General features: G+C 44.2%; 3 protein-coding genes across 4 annotated transcripts; 1 reads left to right on the top strand and 2 right to left on the bottom strand.

Annotated features, from left to right (window-relative positions):
- Positions 1 to 450: 450 nt before the first annotated feature.
- Positions 451 to 4,084, top strand: SARC_11141 (hypothetical protein). Its single transcript, XM_014294783.1, has 6 exons — positions 451 to 858; positions 1,097 to 1,252; positions 1,597 to 1,870; positions 2,235 to 2,453; positions 2,811 to 2,921; positions 3,886 to 4,084. Exons 2-6 carry the CDS (start codon positions 1,142 to 1,144, stop codon positions 3,996 to 3,998), a joined length of 828 nt encoding a protein of 275 aa, XP_014150258.1. The 5' UTR covers positions 451 to 858; positions 1,097 to 1,141; the 3' UTR covers positions 3,999 to 4,084.
- Positions 4,085 to 7,337: 3,253 nt separating this feature from the next.
- On the bottom strand, positions 7,338 to 10,430 carry SARC_11140 (hypothetical protein; the record flags this gene model as incomplete). Its single annotated transcript, XM_014294782.1, has 2 exons — positions 7,338 to 7,869; positions 8,712 to 10,430. The coding sequence occupies 2 exons, from the start codon at positions 10,428 to 10,430 to the stop codon at positions 7,816 to 7,818; spliced, it is 1,773 nt and encodes a 590-aa protein (XP_014150257.1). The 3' UTR covers positions 7,338 to 7,815.
- A 322-nt stretch (positions 10,431 to 10,752) lies between these two features.
- SARC_11139 lies at positions 10,753 to 12,953 on the bottom strand. 2 transcript variants are annotated; one of them, XM_014294781.1, is made up of 3 exons: positions 12,340 to 12,953; positions 11,297 to 11,703; positions 10,753 to 10,884 (listed from the first exon to the last, which is right to left on the bottom strand). In XM_014294781.1, exons 1-3 carry the CDS (start codon positions 12,886 to 12,888, stop codon positions 10,818 to 10,820), a joined length of 1,023 nt encoding a protein of 340 aa, XP_014150256.1. In that variant the 5' UTR covers positions 12,889 to 12,953; the 3' UTR covers positions 10,753 to 10,817. The 2 variants fall into 2 exon arrangements, with proteins under 2 accessions (XP_014150256.1, XP_014150255.1); XM_014294780.1 differs by lacking the exon at positions 10,753 to 10,884 and having other exon boundaries at positions 11,038 to 11,703.
- Positions 12,954 to 13,578: the final 625 nt, after the last annotated feature.

Raw genomic sequence — 13,578 nt, 5'->3', positions numbered from 1 at the left:
TATAGGTATATATATTTGTATATATATATATATACCTCAAAGGATGAGTCTTGTCCTTGTGTTAATTTTCATGAGAACTTTATGGTCGTTTTTGATATCTATGGGTGTGACAAAAAATATTCTATCGTTAATTGAAAGTACCTGTGATTGAGCCCTGTTGTGTGTTGTTCTGTCCGTGATAGTTACGAAGCTATCTCTTATCGGCATTTTTCACTCCTGTTTCCTTCACTGAATTCTAACAATACGTTGTTTTCTGCATAGCACTGGTGGTAACTGTTTCACTGATTGATATGGGTACTCTTTGGTTCTATACTGGTCTCACCAATACCGCTTTTATCACTTTCATTGTACGATTCAACGGCGTCCGACGATGCTTTCTCAGCGCTTGATACATCATATAAATTACTCTCCACATTGTTCGAATCTGATATTTTGCGTTGAACTTGGGCAGTAATCTAGATGATGTGTCAGAGGCTGAAACAGCATCGTCGGACGCCGATGAATCTGGGAAGGAAAGTGATTAAATCGGTATTGGCGAGACCAGTATGGCACCAGAGCACTCACCCGAAGATACACAATCTCCGCCGCATGTATGACTGCAATTTATCTTACTACAGCATAGGGTATACACGGCAGCACAGGAAAAATTTATGAGGCTGTTATCATGTATTTAACCACAACTTTTTTTTGTTCGCACATCTTTCAATACAACAGCATAGAACAACCTCAGCTGAGTTGGCGAAGAGTGAAGCCAATGAGCTTGTTGTCACCATCAAGTACTTGGTTGCGGGTGGAGTTGCGGGGGCGGTGTCACGGACTGTTGTATCGCCGTTCGAGCGGGCCAAGATTCTCATCCAGGTAGGTTGGTCCTGAGTCCGATTTATGTCGTTATAATTATTTTTTTGGGAAGAAACAAGGGGAGCATCGGTACTGATTCTCTCAGGACATTCAAATTCGGTGACAATAGTATGGAAAGACGGATGTGACAGCTGCTCACGGACTTGCCACCGGTGGATTTTTCTATTGTATACGTCGTGCGCCAATCTTCACCTTTCTTACCGCCTGGTTTTTTATTTCCCTTTGTTTATCTCGAAAGGTGAGCGCAACGGGTAATGCGGGGGTGAGCGATACAATCAAGCGCATGTATCAGACTGATGGGTTTGCCGGGTTCTTCAAAGGGAATGGTATCAACATACTGCGAATGATCCCTTACACCGGTATACAGATCTCGGCATACGAGAGCTACAAAAGGGTGGGTTGTATTACATCGCACACCCATATTCTTAAAAATTGCAATTTTTACTTTTCATTCTGTACTTTCTGTAGCTACAGTTGTGCAAGCATCTGCACGGAAGCTCAGACCAGATTCAACTGCGCGAGCCCTTTATGGTGTCGTAATATCATATTTATGTCGCGAAGTGGGCTCTTGTCCATGTGTACATGACATCTGAATCGATTTAGTTTATTTCGAACGGTTGTCTTTTTAAATGGACTGAACTGGATGTTCCCCCGTATATATTGCCGTCCATTCCATCTCAACACGTAGCAGAACTCTTAAGTCATGGACTGAAATCGAACATATCGAACCCCTCACAGGTTTTCTCCTCCGACGAAGCTGAGCTCTCCTCACCGCTGCGACTGACCAGTGGCGCGCTCGCGGGCATGACCGCGGCTGTGCTCACTTATCCTTTAGACATCATACGCACACGCATGACGTTGTACTCCATTGCGGACACTTCGAGTGTTGTCAGTGGCACGGGGTTGGGTTCTGGCGGCGCTCTGGTGGCTCCTACAAGATATAACAGTGTGTACGACTGTGGCCAAAAAATCATGTACGAAAGTGGGGACTACGCCGGTCGGAGTGTTACAGGTTTGTGAAGAGACTGCCAATACTGTATTTAAGTTAAAAAATTATGTAGTGAGTACTGGAAGACTAGTTCTTTCAATATAGAAGTGTTGTACGTGGCGTATTCTGGAGCACTCGCTTGCTACACTCACGATTTAAACGCAGCTGGCTCACATTCTAATGTGCACAGCATCAACGTCACTGATGCAGATTTTACCTTATGTACTATCTAGCCCATTCCCGTGGGGCTGTTGGTTCTGTCAGGGGTCATTCGTATATATTTATCTATATTTATGCTTCTTTTGAGGTGACACTGGACACGGCAGAATATAAGAATTATTGCACACATTGACTGAAACTCTTGCCTGCCGCGCATCCGCACTCACAGAACTGAAAAGAAACGGCCAGAAAGGCAGCCCCGCCATGCTGTTTCGAGGCCTGACTCCCTCCATGCTAGGGGTGATGCCGTATGTGGCGCTAAATTTCGCATTGTACGAGGTGCTGAAAGTGTCCGCTGGAACCCTGAGCGGAGCAGACCCCCATGCAGAAATGGGAGTGGGTACGAGGTTGACATGTGCTGCGTTAGCTGGAGCCCTATCACAGACAGGTGTGGTCTTATTTGGATCTGCAGGATGTGAGTTTGCCGTGTCTCGAATGACTGACCGCTCGAAGAAAACCTATTCCTGTTCTTCTCACCCATTTCCTTTTTACTTCATATTTTCATTTTGTTGATGTATTGTTGTGTGAACGGCGAAACTGCGACTAATTTTAATTGCAATTCGCTTTGCAAAAGTTTGATACATGTTTTAGTTGTAGGGCTCTATCCTGGCGCCTCATGAAGCTTACCTAGCAAGGTGACATGGCAGTCTGTCAAGTGCTGAGTAGTCGAATACAATTAACCAAATTATTTGCTATATCTATTACAACAATACTCATGATCCGCACAACTTTGTTCATGTGACAGTAACGTATCCTTTGGATGTTATCAAGAGGCGAATGCAAGTGATGGAGATGAGCAGCAGTAGGTATCACTATACAGGAGTACTAGATGCTTTCAAGACCATCAAAAGATCAGGTGGGTAAATTCTATATGTAATTTATAGCTATTTGGCAGATATATAGTTTACACGCATATGGTACGACATGCCTTGTCAAATTTTCATAAATATGTAAGTGTACGTGTTCGAAGGCATGTGTGTAATATTCGTCATCTATTCTATTGTGAGTTTTCTTTCATATTTTTATACACATTTATATACGTTCTATACACATTACTTCACACGAAACTCCGCATACATTGATCCGTATATAACAAATATGTCACCACCGGTACGTTGATGGAGAAACACATCTATCAACGTGTAAGAGTACAATATAATGTATTTATATACATGAATCTATAGTATATATACATATATAAACACCAAAACGTATTCATATATAAAGGTTTTTGCATGTATAGGTTAACGTGCTTCATATAGAGCTATAAAAATCAGTGATACACAATGTATTGATCATACACATTTATATTCACTAAGCCCTTAAGATCATATGCATGTTGTTTAGAAACGTATCGTCATGCATGCATGTATAATCATGCACATATATTACGAGGTTTTTATGTATGAGTGTACGAATCAATTGTATGCATATATTTTGATGTGCTTTCACGCATATTCTTCTCTTAACATGTATTTAAGTTTACAATACAGTATGAAGTCCTACTGTTTCGCTTTGTGTGTGTTGTTTTGCGGTAATTTAAGCTTGATGTATTATATTTGTATCGTTAGGAATAAGATTGCTACCCGTTCATCGGATTCAGCTTTATATCACTCATTACGTAACAGAGCTATCTACATATCAGTGATACGAAGTATTTGACGAGTATTAGGTTAGAAAGTTTGATGTGTTGTGCATCAATTATCACATGTTCGGACTGGAGTGAAATCGTTGACTATCATGATCTACGCGATCAAGCTGTGCCTACTGAGTTTTGCATAATTTCACATTCGTTTATTCTGTCTATATTTTATTTACAGAATCATGGCGAGGCTTATATCGGGGACTACTCGCGAATTACATCAAGGTGGTGCCATCAATCACAGCCAGCTACTTCACGTACGAATACTGCAAGAGACTGTTATTAGTCTAGAAATCCATTTTCGGTGCCCAGTTACGGGTGTACGAATCTCAAATTAGTAAAATTGAATGTCAAGGCTTGACTGAGGAGTCATCGAAAGATACTACTGTGATTTGAATTGGTCAGAGTAGGTGGTCCCTATTATGGCTGCATTTGCACAGCGTCTGGTCTCATCCTGAGCGTATTTTCTACGGTTGACGTCTATGAGTGTGTGCAGTAACGGTGCTTGTTATTGCTTACTAGTGAAAGAATACTTCAAGAACTATGTTCCTTCGCATTAGACTTCAATCATACTAGTCCTATATTTTTCGGTAATATTTTAGGCAAAGACTTGCTATTTGACGAACATGTCTAGATACGCTAGTTGTTGCTAGTGCCCTTATATGATGTATGATTGTCAAATTTTATGGCGTGAATGAAAGCCATTCAGCTTTAATCGAGGAACATGAATGTCGCCAAGCGGGAATGTTGGAGTACATGATACAAATCATTTATCACTGAAAGCGTAGCTGTTGAGCCCCTATTTCTTTTATTGCTGATCAAAAATTTGTCCAACAAAGTTTTTTCTCTATATGTAGGCTTCCCCCGGAGTCTCATACTTTTTCCCAATAGTTAAAAACTATTGCCCCGCAATAACACACTTTCTGTCCCCGCGGCAACCCAGCCATGATCTATTAATATTCCGATGCCGGCGATGGACTTTCAATTCCAGCCCATTGCCATATACACTCTAATTCAAAGCTAAGTTGCTGTATGAATTGCCCCATTTGGCATGTACGAGCAAGAAAACGCTATGAAAGATATATTGCCTTGGCAATGCGATTTTATCGCTTATCTCTGCCTAAACGTCAATTGGCGAGCACTGGCTATGTGCTGGGGCAGTTGCTGAAATTATCCTCTAAATTTAAAGTAGAAGTATTTGGAGAGGGCTACTTACCGGAGTGATACGATGTACGTCGCGCGACAAAGCATATTGGGGGATCTCTCGAGTGCATATGTGTATTCGTGGATTTTATGATGAATGTGTATTGTTTTGTCTAAGCTGAAAAGAATGTTTGTCTTAGTCACATATCTACTCCCGAGAGTACATAGTATATGCCTTTAACCAGCTCATAAAATGCTATTGTGAAAGAGCATGCTAACTTTGCAGCAGCGCTGAAGCCCTCACGTTCTGGTATAAATTCGCACATGCTCAGGTGCCACGTTGGAAATGCTCGGGATAAAATATTAAAAGATTACAAAACAGCAGACATGGAAAAGTGTGCACAGCAGGTGCAGCACTGCTTACCTGATATTTGACTAGCAACAACTTTTCCCCACTCTCGACCAGAGTGTAGCAGATTCGGTAACGATACTTTTCATATCCTTAACTGGGTTATAGTATGTTGCTTAAAGCCTTATTTTCGTCACTTCCTGTGAAAGACTGTGTAAATAAACGACACATCCAACGCGAGTCAGTCACTGTGACGTTGCAGTACAGCTCCGGCAAAAAAGAGAATAAATTTGAAAACTATGTGAGCCAGAGTAACGCATTCGAAGGCCAACTTGGTACTGAAGTAGGAATATGACATGATAGGACACTCTTCACACCAAGGAAAACTAAATATACACTCGTAGTACAGTAAAAAGAATGGCGATATTGTTTCCAACTAACAAGAACAGCATGTCGCCTAAAGAAAAATATCTAATCTCAAAATGCCCTTGCGGATATACAGTTTATTCTTGGACTTCGCAAAATTATATGTGAAAAAGATTCGAATACAAGTAACAAATTTGTTGATTAATAGAGGACCAAGTCCAGATTACTCACTTGAGCGTGATTCCAATGGGCTGCTAAAAATGGATACAAAGGGTGAACGTTCACCCTGGAATGGCGGGTATGCAGAGAGGAAATTGAGACCAAAGGTAAACAATCAAATATAAGGCCACAAATGTGAAACTATTCAACTCGATAATATAATTTTAGAAGAATTCACATAGCAGAGCCGAAAATCATGGAACGCTTGCGCTTCTGAAAAGAATGTGTCTTGAGGTCACGGGTGGTTTCAAAAATTTACACGAAGCAATAAAAGCTTAAATGGGAGCAAAGTTGCAACTCCCTCTGTCCCAGACATCCCGTATTGACATGTACTTGCAGGCGCGAGGCGCCTACCTAGCTGACTAACAATAACTATCAGACGTTACACACGATCGTACATCATCCAACGCATGGGATAGGCTTTGCCAAACGCGACTTCAACTCCTGGAAAACTGAAAACAAAGAATCTGATATGCTCAGATCTCGGCATGAGATAGCACTGCAGGGAGGGAACAAACCGAACACACTTCAAACGGGCGCGACTATTGGCAAGATGTATACCTAAAGAATATATACCGGGATACGTTCCAGCTTCGATCTAGCAGAGAATCTGAAATTTGCCTAAAATTTATATATTTAAGGAGAGTTTGTGCGGATGGACATTACAAATAAGAAGCTAATCAGGCACACGACCACCCTGTCACAGGTGCAGTGTACCCTGAATGATCGAATTTAAAAGAAACACATCACATCGACATTTGATAGAAGCAAGCCGCCACCCACGCTATCCTTACAATAGCTCTCCAATTCGAATCAATTATATATGGATGCAAGAGTTCATCTCAAAGATCGGAGAGGTGGTCTTAGATGACATTCCACATATACACGGCGCGCACATACAGACTGCACTACATACAGAACAATTGTCACCCAGTGTGTGTACATCTATAGATCAAGCCATAAATGCGAACTACCTCAAAGCCACAAATACTGTGTTTTCCTACTTTTCGGTTGCAAACTGGTAGTAAGAGTACTACGGTACATAGGGTAAATAGGCGTATTAGAAAATAAGATGATCAAAAGCTCACCCCAAGGGTCGGACTTATGGTCCTAGATCATATGCCGCATATACACGGCGCACACATACACAGAACACACTACTCAGTGTGTGTGCATCTATAGATCAAACCATAGACGCAAACTGTTTCAAAGCCACAACTACTTTATATACCTACAAATTTTCTCGATTGCAAACTGGCAGTAAGAGAAATACGGTGCATAGGGTAAATAGGCAACTTGGAAAATAAGAAGTACAAGAGTTCATCCCAATGGTCGGAGAGATGGTCCTAGATGGCATGCTGCATATACACAAAGCACATATACACAGACTATACGTTATGTATAATAGAATAGTAAGCTATGAATATTCACAATTGTCACCCAGTGTGTGTGCATCTATTGATCAAACCATAGACGCGAACTCTCTCATAGCCAAAAACATATAAATATATATATATATATATATACATATAATATTCAAAATCACACACGCTCTCAGCAAGAGGGATGAGCTTGTCACGACAGTCAATCGCATTTCAAACTGTTTAATAACCAAGTATTTACCGGTCATTCCCCTGGCTCTGCCTTGATCGGTACATGGCGACTGTGCAACAGGCACAATGCGCGGTGCGACGTATTAACTCAAACCTCCTATTCATTGCAAGAACCTTGCAGAGCACACGCCCGTGTGCAAACCTGTGCGCACAGGCCATGCTCTCTGCGACGTCCTGACTCAAACCCCATATTCAATGCAAGAACTTTGCAGAGCACATGCCCGTGTGCAAACCTGTACGCACAGGCGATGCTCTCATACAGTCACGCCCATGTGCATTATACAAGTTAACCAAATGTGCTGGCACTCTCATATTTACTCTCCGATCGGTCGTCCATCACGTATACTTTACACGAACTCCAAACACACCCTCCCCGATATGTACACACAGACAACAGCTACTCTGACGTCATTTCATTTCAATAGTATCGTGCTGACGCTCGATTACCTCCGGATGATTGATTGTACGAGCCCTGATACATCACAGCCAATACACACACAATCCAAGCGCAGCAAGGGGGAAAGAACAGAGTAAAGATTGTTATAATTTGATGGAGCACACTCAACTTCACAAATCTGATAATATGGTACTGCGCGAATTAAGAATTGCGTGTTCTTTGCAGAAAATGAAATTCGAGATATGAATATACAATGTGGAAACGTGCCGCAAATTTAAGTAAGGGGTTAATCTCGACTTCCAGCTATTTCTTTGCATATGTGTAATCCTGGAAGTATGTATGAAAGTAAACTTAACCAGTCCTTTCAGCAGCCCTTGCATTCAATTGCCTGAACATGCATGTGATAAACCATTAAAATTAAAATGTACAAACACAAGTCAATGTAGCCAGGCACGGCTAAAAGCATTCCAACGACCTTCCCGCGTCAAAAGCACAACTGTCAAAATGCACACAGGGTAAATGAGGTGACACTCGCTCAGAAACCAACAAGGAACATAAGCATATAGTAAATCAGATCCTAGTATATCACAAACCAATCACTCTGCTGCAAACTTACTCGCACGTAATTTAATAATGTAAAGTAATGCCCTGCTTCAAAGAGCATTAGTGTTCGTATGACGCAACCCAAACACCTCACCTCACACTAAATCGAAAGCAACCAATTTTCAAGTCCACTGATAATTTAGGTCTCGCCATCAGTAAGATTGCTATTACGTTTCACATATTTACTACCTGCTATTGTGCGAATGACAACTTGAAACACCGCACCATCTGCTCAAGCTCACTCAACACGCGACCAATTCTAAACTGTATTTGAAGCTAATATCAACAACCTCACATCACGCCTCATAACGTACCTGGTGTTGCTGACGTGAATCTCCACGGTACTGACCCTGACTTTCGCGTCCCGGAGGCGGCCCAGAGAGTGGGCCCGAGGCACGGCCGGTAAAGCTGGAGCTGGGCTGTGTGTTAATACCATCATAGTTGCTACTGTAATCCGTGGGGGCGCTGAGAGGCCCAGAAATGTAATTGCCATAATGAGAACCCGCATCACTACCTGCAGCTTTGTTCACGCTAGCATCACTTGGGCCTCCCCAACCTTGTGCCGGGGGTTTTGCCTGGTTGTTGTACTGCTGTGGTGGCGCTCGTTGCTGCCGTGACCAATCATTTCCGCCCGAGGGTAAAGGTTGTACGTAGGGTGTATCATCGCTGGGAAGTCTGCCCCCTTGTGCAACAGTCTGGCTCTGCGTCGATTGAGCCTGCGCACCCCACTGAGTACTATTATTAGACTGAGTCGGAGGTCCCCAATGTGGCGCTGCTGGACCCGACTGCGAGTTCTGTTGGGATTGTGAGAATTGCTGATCATTTGTATGACTCGTAGGGTCTGTTTGTGGTGGTGCCCACTGCGACGCACCAGTAGCACCCCATTGCGCCTGTTGAGGTGTTCCCTGGATTTGCCCGTGAGGCTGTGCTTGTTGCCAGTCCTGTTGCGTTTGTCCGGCCTGTCCTTGGGCGGATGTTTGAGCATGTTGGCTCTGCTGCCATTGCTGCTGAAGTGAACCTGTTGGAGCTGTCTGTTGTGATGTGGCTGTGTCTACTTGACCTTGGGTGTATGTACTGTTATCGACACCAATCTGGGTAGTGTACTGCTGTTGTTGTTGTGGCTGTGGTTGTCCCATGGACTGACTCCATTGGTTTTGTTGTGGCTGATTTGTGTTAGAAGTGGCACTCAAAGCTGGGGAACTAGCCATCGGTGTTTGCTGTGTTTGCGCAGGAGCACCCCATTGTGCTTGTCCCGGTTGTTGATACTGCCCGTATCCCTGCCCTCGATTCTCGTATTGATTCTGAAACTGGCTCTGATTCTGATTCTGGTATTGATTCTGATTCTGATTCTGATATTGATTCTGATAATGCGTTGGTTGCTGCTGCTGTTGCTGTTGCTTTTGACGCTGTTCCCGCTGCACTAATTTATGCGCCGCCAATTGCGCCTGAGCATGCGCCTGTGCTTGCGCCGCCCACTCCTGCGGTGTCTGCGGGCCCGTAGCTGCGGCCATCGCCTCCTCAGCCACAGTGGCAGAGGAAGAGGTGGACGCCCTTGCTGCGCCTGACTTATGCGCGGGTGTATTGGGTGTTGCGACTGGCTGCTGTGGGCTTATCTGCGCTGGAGGAAGGGTGTTGCCCGCTCCCCTGTTCCACTGTACCTGCATACGAGACGGGTGCATGAACGGCACAACGGGCGCAGCCGGCACGGAAGCTGTTGGTGTTGGGATATTTGGCATGCGTGATGGATGTATACCCGCCAACCGCGAGGGATGCATACCCGGGATATTGCTGCCGGCCGTCATTGGCGTACTCATTGCCGCGGCAGGTACTACTGTATCTTTGCCGTTGGCTTGTTGACTGGCTTCTAGAGCAGCTAATTCGGCTTCAGCCTGTAATTCAAGGTCCTCCATAGTACTGCCATCAAGCACTCCACTAGACTGGCCTGGGGTTGTGACGGCGGCGGTGAGTGTGGGTGTTTGACCGGGCACTGGGACTGGTCCTGCGCCTGCGCCGGTTACAGCTCTGTGTGGCATTCGACGAGCACGTAGATAGCAGATATTTAGTGTTCCACCTTTCGGAAACTTTGTAATTCAGAGGTATACCAAAGCAGAATATACATACATTTAAAGAACTTTCCTAACAGCTGGAACAATCAAAATGGCTATTGAAAAACATTCTTTTTATCATTCTGCGGTAAAACTCATCGACAGCCAACCATCAAACTCGACACAAGTGCTCACCAACCCGAAACTAATGTAACAGTTAAAATACGCGCAACGAGAACTCAAAGGACTGAACCTAAAGACAAATATCGTGAGGACACATATGTAGAAGAATATTGCACTTGGTAAAATAGTTGGTTTGCGCGTCATTTATTGTATAGTCATGCAACATTCCAAATGCTTATTATAATCACATTACTACATCTGCTGGGACTGAGCCTGCAGCTCGAGTTGATCCATGTTGTTGTTCCCGTACGTTGCAGCTCTGTAGAAAGTATAACCCGGTACACATTCAAACACCCAAAGCCAGATAAAGAAAAAAAATCAATACCAGAAAACCTATCAGCCCGTTATATGGCGCGTTGCGAACACCATCATCACATGTGCAAGCTTTACTTCTGATACAGGCGAGTCAGAGGGAAAATTCAGACCTGTTTTTTTTGTTTGCAATCTGAATCCAATATGTACCCGGCTACATCGATGTTTAATTAATATTCTATACATAATCTAATACTGTTCCTCCGGCCATACGGTACTTCTGTGCCGTGCGCAATCCGTTCAATCTGGCACACTCACATCCCCTCCCGACACCCATCAATTTGCGATGAAATCCAGCGAGAGCTACTCGCACCTCACGTCGCGCTCACACATCCACACACTCAACACAACACTCTTACCCTGTTGGCTGGTTGACTCCTGCGGATCCCTGCCCTTGGGCGCCAGGCGGCCCTTGACCCATTTGCTGCTGTGTGTTGCCGTACATGCCGTACTGTTGTTGCCCGTAACCTTGTGGCATTTGCCCGTAGTACTGCTGATACGCTTGTTGCTGTGCATACATCTGCTGCTGATACTGTGCCGGATCGTACGCACCCATCTGTCCGTATGCTTGTTGTTGGCCGTAACCTTGTGCGGCTGCAGGACCAGCGCCCATGCCGTAGCCCCCCTGCGACCCCCTGTTGTTATAGTGGTTCTGTGGCTGCTTGGCACCCTGGAAGGCAAGGTTGCAGTTGGCTTTGCGACCGTCAATGATGGGATTCGACTCGTCACAGGCTGACTGGGCACCATCGGTGGTAACGAAGGTCACCTACGTATGTAATGTATTGTATGAAAAATTGTGAGACAGTAGTATTTAACATATACACACGAGCGCATACGAACAATGACGAATCTACAAGTTATCACTTACTTCTAACAATAATACCGCAAACTACCCCGACAAACAATCATTGCGTTCCGCGATTGAGAAAAGCGAATATATAAAATGGGCAACTTCATACATTTGTGCGCAGTCTTGCGGTCTTTATACTCATGTATCGTGCGCACCATAGAAGAGACATAGCCGTACATAGAACGCGTACAAATACGATACCGTGACATAAAGTAGGGCAAGTATATCCGAGATGCTCACTTGAAATCTGAGTCTTAATTAACACCAAAATTGCAAAGAAGGATACGCAAACAAAGAGAAACATACAAATGCATGCGTTAGAAGCCGTGGCAGCCAACTACACACTTGCACAGTATCGAATGTGCATATATGGTCGCTCACAAGGGCAACATCTAAATAAATCGACGCTCAGTGTGCACTACGCGTAGCAATACATTTCCTCTTGCCAATATCTCGTACCTAAACAGAAACTGACACCCTACAAACCGAATTGCCACTAATAAAGAAATATCTTTGATAACATAAAGACCTGAGACAGACAACACAACTTACGAATCCAAAGCCCTTGGACTTTCCGGTGGCGCGGTCGTGGATGACCACCGCCTCCTCAATTTCCCCGTGCTTGGTGAAGAACTCCTTGAGGGTCTCCTTGCTTGTGTGGTACGGCAATCCCCCCACGAACACCTTCCTGTAAGTGCTATCCGTGTTCTGTGGTGCTGCCTGTGGCGACATACCCATACCCATGCCCGCCTGAGGCTGTGCGTACATACCCTGTTGCTGCTGAGGCATACCTGGGGAAGGTGCCATACCCTGCGGTGCGGTGCCTTGGACAGGCATACCCTGAGGTGCCATACCCTGCTGACTATATCCCTGTTGACCATATGCCTGCTGAGAATAACCCTGTTGTGCACCGCCCTGTTGAGGATATCCCTGTTGTTGTGGGTTACCCTGTGCGGGCATGCCGTACTGCCCAGACTGCTGCTGTTGCTGTGGCGGTTGGGGCTGTTGAGGCTGTTGGTTCATACCATACTGCTGCTGCTGCTGAGAGTCTGATTGACCGCCGTACGGCTGCTGGCCCTGCTGTGCATATTGGTTGTACATAGTGTAACGTGTATGTAGGACTGGGTATACTACAAAATCCACACAATCACTTGCGTGTGTGTAACTGTAAATCCAAGATAGCGTGTACGTGGCTGTATTTATGTTTATATTTTAATTTGCAGAGCGCCAAATTTCTATCGTGTCACATTTTTTCCTATTTTTTTTTTGAATATAATTTTTCAAGTCGCGTGGCACTGTCGCACTTTGGCAGTCTGAGACTCTGAAGTGACTCACAAATATGTGCATTTTTAAAAAATAAAATATAAAAAATTTAGTACATATTGGCATTGGTGTAATTTTCTGAAGGCTATGACATAGCCCTCTAAATTATACTATATTGATATATATTTATTTACAGTATCTCGCTCTGTCTACGACTGATTGGACTCATCAGCCTCTCACACAAGAGAGAGAGAGAAGTCTGATCAAACCTCGGCACTGAGGCAATCTTGAGTCAGCAGTCAGCACTCAGCACTCAGCAACTCAGCACTCAGCACTTCAGCCATCAGAAGTTTTTATTTTTTTCTTGAATACCTCACAGAAGTCAGCAGAGAAAGCCAGTCTCAGTACTCACAGCGTCACAGTATCAAAGTCAGTACTGGACAACTAAATGGAATAAGCTTTTGTAGAGCCGAAAGGCTTTTTTGGGACAGGGTTTTCGGCTTCGCGCCCCTCATCACTTTGATGGAG

The sequence above is a fragment of the Sphaeroforma arctica genome (genome assembly GCF_001186125.1).
Source record: "Sphaeroforma arctica JP610 unplaced genomic scaffold supercont1.1544, whole genome shotgun sequence".
Lineage (NCBI taxonomy): Eukaryota > Ichthyosporea > Ichthyophonida > Sphaeroforma > Sphaeroforma arctica.
Note: the sequence above shows the minus strand (reverse complement) of the source record. Positions and strands in the feature narration are given on the sequence as shown.